Raw genomic sequence first — 8921 nt, 5'->3', positions numbered from 1 at the left:
GAGTTTGATTTCTTCAAATATATCACATAAAACTAATACTTTAGGTTTAATTTACTATAATCATTCGATTTTCTTATCTGTTTTATACAAAATTTGTTTACAAAAATATTTTTCTGTTATATTTACACGAGGCTAGGGTCATCACTTATTTTGTTGCTTTGAGAGAAAATTTAGGGCCTAAGTGGAAGACTCATACTTCAGAAACCTTGTTCTGACAATATTGCTTAAGTTTATGTGGAATAAAAGTGCATAAATAATATATATTCTTAAAAAATACATGTTACTATAATGCATAAAATTAGCATACATAATTTCATGACCCAAATGACATACATATGACACAGGTGACCCAGGTTACTTTGTTAGCCAATCAGAGTAGGCCACGCTCTGGACCAGGTTTTAATGATTTGGAATTTTCTCATTCGTCAATTTCGATCACATGGGCATACGCGGTACTTTCTCATTGGTCTAGAACGTGCCTGGTATTCCCTAAACAGGCAGGGATTTCCTTGTTGATTCAGTCAGCTGCAGGTACTCCGTCAGATTTCTAGATTCAGAGACTGAGCAAGGCAAGATGAAGACCAAGCTTTTTTTATTAGGGCTATTTGGCCTACTTCTTGCGTCAAGTAAGTGAACTATTACCAATATTTTGTAATGTATGTCTTGCTACATGATGATGATGGGGCGTGTGTGAGGACATGTGCTCCATTACAACTTGTACAACAAGGACACCGGTAGAGCGGTGCACCACACATGTACACGCGGAAGTGGTAGAGAACTGAATTTTGCTCTGCAAATCTTTCAGTGAATGGCCATGCCTACTTTTCAGTTGGGGTACAAAATAGCATGTATTCACCTGTGGAAGTTCATCTTGTATTGACTTTTGTTGTCTTCTTTTTTTTATGTTGATAAAATTCGACTATAATTTTAAGTGAACGTGTCACTCCGCTAAAACGGACCAACCTAATGTTTGTACACGTAGCTTTACAAGTTCCCACTAGTAGAAGTACTAGACTTGTCCCACTACAGTGTACATACCATGTATTGTAAATTTGGTGGCAAATGATCAAAAGAATCGAATGACTGAGTTTTATTAATCCTACTATCCTAGCAAAAATAATAATAAGAGAAATGCATATCAAGATTCACATTTTATGAATTATTTGCTTATTGAAAAATATTCTTGTACTGGACATCTATTGGGTGCAGTCAGAACACCTAAAATTAGTGTAGGTAGTAGTGGTGGTGTTGATGGTGGTAGTAGTAGTAGTAGTAGTAGACTTATGATTAATTACTGCTGCCTGATATATGTATCTGATATTGATAATTACCATGCTTTGTGCACCTCATCTCACTTATTTACTTTGAAATATTAATTTGGTACATCACAGACATGACTACAAATATTTGTACAGTGCAGAATGTTTAAATTCAAAATAATTTGTTTCCTATCCATAGTACACTATCACATATATACAGTTGTATATATATATATATATATATATATATATATATATATATATATATATATATATATATATATGTGAGTTTCAGTTTCAGATGAGATAGTCATATAGTAATTTTATGATTGAATGGTGTAGACAAAAACATCAATCTCCAAAATTAATCAATTCAGCAAACCACACACACCATAACTATCAATTTGCTGGTAGATGTTTGTAATTATAGTTACTATTTGAAGCATACTTTTTAGTACACGTGGTCAATGATGAGGTCACCATCTACTTGATATTACAATTATAACCAGCCAATAGATTTTGGACAAATTTACTAAATTACAACAGCTTGTAATTTTTCCTTCCAGTCTTTAGTATACTATTCCACTGAATGAAGTTAATGAATATTTAATAAACCCACCAATAATTATAACCTATTGTTATCTTGCCAATGAACTATATAACAGGTGTCAACCATAAAGATATGAATTTGTTCATTAACAAGCATGAACTGTTATACATGAAATACTCAATAATTTTGCTAAGATAAGGTAGTTACAGTATTTCTGGTTGATTGGTAGGTAGCCTGTGGTGCTGGTAATACTAATAGTAGTTGATCAGTTGCCTACAGCATTATAATTGCTTTTAGCATTTGTCTTGCACTTGGAGAAAAAGTGTTGGTTGTCATGAGTCTTCGACTATTTCAATGGAACGTTTGAATATTAGTTTGTTACTACTTTTATACTGTAACTGAACTCATTCCAGTTAAAGGTGTCCACAGAGCGAGAGGAGTGAAACAAGTTTGGAACATGCTCTTACTTACCTATGAATATTCAGTTGTGAATGATCAGTTATCTTTAGATAGTAGACGGTCACTAGGTCCATGAGATATTTAAGGGAGGAGGCTCCCTAACTTGCATGAAATTCTACACATGGTAGTATAGGTATTGCCTTGAGAGAAAAGGTAGTCACTATAGGTATCTGTGTTGTATGATTTGTTCCTTTAAAATACTGGTATTTAGTTATTTATGAGTGACCTGACACAATGGCATCACTAGTCTCTGACCCTCTGACCTGATGACATCACAGTGAGGGTTAGATTTCTACAAACTTGTATCTATTTATATCGCATCCTACCAGTAACTGGCAATCAGACACAACTGTTCATGACTGATTGATTCATGTATTCGTGGCCACAGTAACAGTGTATGAATTTTCATTTGTTCAAATTGAGTCGAATCTGGAAACATATCTATTGGAATTTGCATTTTCTTTGTCATAAACTTGCTGAATTTTGGATGTTGTGTACAAATTGTGAAAATAGTGTAACTTATTATAGATGGTAGAAAATCTTCACACAGTCAATCAAAAACTGCATGTTACTAACTTCTCTTCTCTTTTTCCATTCAGGTTGTGTCTTGGCAGACGATACTGATGATGGTGAAGTTACTGTTGAAGATGATATTGGAAGCAGTCGTGATGCATCAAAAACAGACGATGAAGTTGTGCAAAGGTACAGTTTGTATCTAGTTGTAGTAGACAATAGTAAAATTTACAGCACTATAATAAACTGCTGTGCAGATAGAAATATTAGTAAGGGTTCCTGTAATTTAGAGGTCCTGACACACTGAACAAGCGTATAAAGTAAATTAAAACCATGCTGTTCAGGAAAAGTACTTAGAGTATTTTACTCAACAGGTGTAGCCAGGGATATTACCAGCGCTTGATATCTGAAGACTGAGAAATCTTCATAATTTTGAAGTTAAATATCTGGATTTCTTTTTGTATCAACAGGGAAGAAGAAGCCATCAAACTGGATGGCCTCAGTGTGGCTCAAGTGAAAGAATTACGAGAAAAAGCAGAAAAACATGTATTTGAAGCAGAAGTAGACAGAATGATGAAACTTATCATCAATTCTCTCTACAAAAACAAAGAGGTAAATATGAAATCTTCCATCTTCATTTTGAGGATTCCATTTATCAGTTGAGGAAGGGATGGTATGGGTATCCCTAGTTTTATTGAAAATGCAGATTTTATTATGTGCTTTAGCCTACCTATAGTCTGAACGGACAAGCAAAAATTCAAATATTTGAAATATCTGTTAAGATAGCTGAGCTAGTGTTGTAGTGTTAGTCCTTCTAGACTACAGGTACGAGGTAGGCTATTATGTACTATGTACATGTACCTACAAAATCTGTCATGTCCAGTCTGCAATATGACTGGAGTAATGTACAGTACCCTGCTCAAACTTGTTACTTGTGTAGAAAGTGGTGTTACATGGATGTATATTAGAGTAGAAGTAAACTGCAATATATCTGCAAGAAAGTATACATGGAGTTGTAAGAAATTATACTTGGAAACTAGTGTAGTACTGCACTGTTTTGTTTTCAAAATTGTGAAAAAATGTTTTAAAAAGTAGATTTTTTGCCGGGCTTTGTTGTCAGGTAAGAATAATCCAGGTGGAATACTAGTAATAAGAATGTTTGCTTTCTTCTGTTCACAGATTTTCCTTCGTGAATTGATCTCCAACTCTTCAGATGCTTTGGATAAGATTCGTCTATTGTCACTGACTGATTCTGATGCATTAGGTGCAACGGAAGAACTTGTGATTAGGATAAAGGTACGAGATGCAACTTTGATGTTGTTTGATATTTTCTGAGTGAGATCTGGATATTTTTATAAAAGAAATTACTCCTAAATTGTTACCAGTGGTGTTTTATTTCAGATTTGTGGTAACAGCTTGTAAAGTACATGGGAATTTTCACATACTTAAATGAAATTAGTTTTCTGAAATATCTACTTTTATGTGAGAACTGCACCTAATAGGTTTACTGATGTGTGAGGGAGCCCAGACATGGTGTAACTTACAGACTAATATACAGGCAATATATGATATATCACTGTGTAATGCAAAGCTTATAATCATGTATATCTTATATCTCCCTAGGCTGACAAAGAGAATCACATGTTGCATGTAACAGATACTGGTATTGGTATGACAAAACAAGAGCTTGTGAAAAATCTCGGAACCATTGCCAAGTCTGGTACCAGTGAATTCCTTAACACTATGGCTGTAAGTTTATACATCATCTCATGATGTCAATAAATACCCTTGTTATTTGTAAAATGGCTGTGTGTGTGTGTGTGTGTGTGTGTGTGTGTGTGTGTGTGTGTGTGTGTGTGCGTGCGCACACGTCGTGTATCCTGTGTTTAATTATTTTATGATATGGTTAGTTGTGACATAACTTGACTGATGACAAGTTCTATTTGATATCATAAGTGAAGGAAATGTAAAAGTTTACATAAAGATATTACAAGAAAATGAAAATGATAAATGATCTGCAACTGTTGTACTCTTAGTGTTACCATAGGAACTACCTCATGCAAATATTTTATATATTAAATGTAGTACTTGTGGTAGTAGATGTAATAGATGTGTTGTTTGTTTGTTTGTTTGTTTGTTCTACAGGAAAAGGCCCAATCACAAACTGATATGAGTGACATGATTGGTCAGTTTGGTGTTGGTTTCTACTCTTCATTCTTGGTGTCAGAAAGAGTCATTGTAACATCCAAAAACAATGCTGACTCACAGTACATATGGGAATCTGATGCTAGTGAATTCTCAGTCACTGAGGATCCACGTGGTGATACACTGAAACGTGGAACAACTGTCAGGTAGGAATATATTGAATGAAGTGTTTCAGTTATCAATTTGACTTCAAATATTACTTTTGGAGAACAATAATTCAAAAAATGTGTACATTTACACAAGGGTGTTTACAAATCTTTGCTGAAAGTAACGTCTCTCTCTTTGTCTTTTTTACAGTTTGTTACTGAAGGAAGAAGCCTACGATTTCTTGGAACCAGACACCATTAAAGATCTTGTCAAGAAATACAGTCAATTTATCAATTTCCCAATTTATCTCTGGGCTAGCAAGGTAAGTCAGAACAAAATCACAAAGTTTCAAAATTGATTTAATACAAAGACAGCTGTGATTGTGACTAACACTAACAACAGTGCATATATGAGTACAGTAGCAGCAACACACTAGCTACTGTATAAGTGTGTGTTTAGTAACAATAGTTTGAGAATAAGTCCTATCAGAAGAATGAACAAATGTTACACTGTAACTTACTGTAATACAAATGTTTTGAGTCATTGTGGATTAAATTTATCAACATATACTATCAAACCAGAAAGACTATAAAGTTTCAATTGGGTAACACAACACAAAGGTTATTGTTCTGAATTACACAAACAAAATACAGGCACTGATAGCGTGGTAGGTTCCTCTTTTTAAGGTAGGAGTGCTGTGAAGCCATAACAAGGTTCTTACTGGAAAGTATGGGTAATGATACTATAAGCAGTAGCAATTCAGTTAACAAATATATTGTTCCATGGTTTTTCTAATCAGTCGTACTGAACCTTATAAAAAGGTCCCATGTCATATAATATTCATTTTAATTTCTAAATGATGACATTTTACCTGTGTTTTACCGTCCAGACTGAAATGGTAGATGAACCACTTGATGAGGATGAGGCAGCAGAGGAGGAAGCTGCAGAAGATGAGGCAGCTGAAGAAGATAAGGAAGAAACAGATGAAGATGGTGAGTGTCTTTTAGATTTCAACGAAAGTATAGATTTCAAAAAAATGTACTCAGTAGTAAATGCAAACGTTTGTTTATGGGGAGGGAAGGGGGTTTTGTCATAAACAAATGAAGTTCACTTATTGTAATTGTACCTAATATGGCATCATATTTATAGTACAGACAAAAACATCAGAAATCTTCTTGTTAATTCTCTGTTTAATCCCAGGTAGCTGTTGAAAAGAAAATCTTAAACTTGATTATTTCCTATGTTTCCACAATTTTGATGAGGAACCGTAGTATAATATTATGCCAAAGCTACTCTGGTAGATTTTACAGTCCATTACTTGTCTTGATGATGTAATAATGTAACTAATTGTTGTATTTCCTGATAACTATAGACGCTACAGTTGAAGAAGAGGAAGAAGAAGAAAAACCTAAAACTAAACAAGTAGAAAAGACCACATGGGACTGGGAATTAATGAATGCTAACAAACCTATCTGGACTAGAAAGTAAGTCTCAAGTTTGTTATCGATAGAATGATAAACTCATGTACAATATAAGCTGAAGAAGGTCAGGTGATTTAGCCAAACTATTCTAGATTAGATGAGATATACTTTGTTGTAAATAAAAAACATGGAAATTCGTCTAGGTAAATATAGATTGGGACTACTACAAAATATGACTCCAAAGCAAGGAAACCACATTTTTGGTTGTAATAAATTCGCTGTTATATAATGACATATCCCCAAGATAGTTGCATCATCGATGTCACTTGATTAGTTAAAAAAGGATGAAAAAATTGTCACACTTCGAACTTAATGTATGGACAACTTAATGAGTTTAATACAAGGCATTTCATTAGATTTCAAAGTAAGTCATTTTTTGACCTTTCATATCATTGTTGAATTAGTGAGAATGATTATGAATAATACTACTCTTTAGATTCAAGAATCCAACACATCATGGTTAGATTGTTGTTATGTTACGTTGGTAGTGTCATCATTTACTTAAACGTAATCTGATTTTCCCCCAATTTGTCTTTATTTTTCTTCAGTCCTAAAGAAATCACAGACGAAGAATATACAGATTTCTACAAGCAGTTTACCAAGGAGTTTGATGAACCTCTGGCTAAAACTCATTTCACAGCTGAAGGAGAAGTCACATTCAGATCCATCCTGTATGTTCCCAAGGGTGCACCAACCGGAATGTTCCAAGACTACGGAAAGAAAACCGATTTCATTAAGGTATTAATCTATATCTGTATCGATCATTAGTTCTAGATCCTTTCATGTTAAAAGTAGTCGTATAAATAGTGTATAGAGGTGAGAAGGATGTATTGTTTCTAGTGGTCAGCCATAACGGTAATCTGTCATTCTGATGAGGATCATTGGACCAAGACAGATCATACTGCCACCTAGTGGTCAGGTGTAACTGTAATTTGTCATACTGATGGGGATCATCAGACCAAGACAGATCAAAAGCCTAATGCTAAAATACTTTGAACTGCTTGTTATAACCTGTGTAAGTCATTTGATCTGCCAAGCAGTTGAACATTTTTGGTCATAAAGTTGAATTTTTATCACAGTCTAGCAAGTGGATAAAAATCAACTTGTGCTCGGTAGTAAATTTGGCAATACATAAGGATTGTAATTCCAAGAGATGGTGTCTTAACAAGAAAGTGAATTGTGAATTTATGTACCAACTTTCTTCTGGGTTTCAGATGATAATAATTTTCTTCATATTGTGTGTTTACAGATGTATGTCCGTCGTGTCTTTATCACCGATGACTTTGAAGACATGATGCCAAAATATCTGAACTTTGTCAGAGGTATTGTAGACTCTGATGATCTGCCATTGAATGTATCTCGTGAAACACTTCAACAACACAAACTATTGAAAGTCATCAAGAAGAAACTTGTCAGAAAGGTAAGAAATTTATGACAAAAAACACGACAGATTTTCATATCACCGAGATAAAAATACAGTAGAATAAAATCTGTTCAACATAAGCATAATTCCATTGTCTCCTGGGGTTAATCTTGAAAGTTGGAGAAGATAGCCATAAGGTGTCAACTTTCAACTTTGATGTTAAAGAAATTGGAACAGAAAATATGTTGGGTGTATTTTGAAAAAACAAATAACCATTCAAAGCTACTGGTACACTTGCAGTTGATATCATATCATGTTTGGTCTTTCATGTAGTAGGCACCATTGAAATAAAACTCAAACTTTTGCAGTTATGTTGTTCAAGAAAACGCCAACCCATTCTCAAGTTAGAATTAAAAAGATTAGGGGTCATTGTACAAATATTTGAAATCTGTGTCAAAATGATGTCAAACTTTAAGCCATTTTAGAATCCAAAATGGCTGCCAAATACCGGTAGCATGTTAACTCTATGGGAAAAATAAACGATATGTTGATTTCCTTGAAAACAAGACGATGAACCTCAAATTTCTTTGATTATTTCAACAAGAAGTAGTTTTCAAGTGACAAAGGTAGGAGAGATTTTAATAACTTGTGATTTTCAGGGATGTTGATTCCTAAGACTCATCGTACCTTAATATAACAGTTGTGAATCTCTTCAATGTTTTCTGTAGACTCTGGATATGATCAAGAAAATGGATCCAGAAGACTTCAAAGAGAAATTCTGGAAGGAGTTTGGTACCAACATTAAACTTGGAATCATTGAAGATCATTCCAACAGAACCCGTCTTGCAAAATTGGTCCGATTCTTCTCCTCCAACTCAGACACAGAGTTTACAGGCCTTGCTGACTATGTAGAAAGAATGAAAGAGAAACAAGAACATATTTATTTCATGGCTGGTACAAGCAGACAAGAGGTTTGTTTGAAATATTATGACTTTATATTGTCA

The 8921-nt window shown here is 34.2% G+C and overlaps 1 protein-coding gene across 1 annotated transcript in view; it reads left to right on the top strand.

Annotated features, from left to right (window-relative positions):
- Nucleotides 1-425: 425 nt before the first annotated feature.
- Nucleotides 426-8921, top strand: part of LOC144439860 (endoplasmin-like) — a 31200-nt gene continuing 22704 nt past the window's right edge. Inside the window, exons 1-12 of the mRNA XM_078129099.1 lie at nt 426-626; nt 2868-2970; nt 3252-3393; nt 3961-4077; nt 4405-4530; nt 4927-5132; nt 5284-5395; nt 5963-6065; nt 6446-6557; nt 7103-7292; nt 7804-7974; nt 8646-8888. Coding sequence (XP_077985225.1) covers nt 575-626; nt 2868-2970; nt 3252-3393; nt 3961-4077; nt 4405-4530; nt 4927-5132; nt 5284-5395; nt 5963-6065; nt 6446-6557; nt 7103-7292; nt 7804-7974; nt 8646-8888 — 1677 coding nt within the window. The 5' untranslated portion in view covers nt 426-574. The remainder of the gene's footprint in view (nt 627-2867; nt 2971-3251; nt 3394-3960; nt 4078-4404; nt 4531-4926; nt 5133-5283; nt 5396-5962; nt 6066-6445; nt 6558-7102; nt 7293-7803; nt 7975-8645; nt 8889-8921) is intronic.

This window comes from Glandiceps talaboti, chromosome 1, assembly GCF_964340395.1.
Source record: "Glandiceps talaboti chromosome 1, keGlaTala1.1, whole genome shotgun sequence".
Classification (NCBI taxonomy): domain Eukaryota; kingdom Metazoa; phylum Hemichordata; class Enteropneusta; family Spengelidae; genus Glandiceps; species Glandiceps talaboti.
The sequence above is the reverse complement of the archived record's forward strand: the minus strand, read 5'-3'. Positions and strand labels throughout refer to the sequence as shown.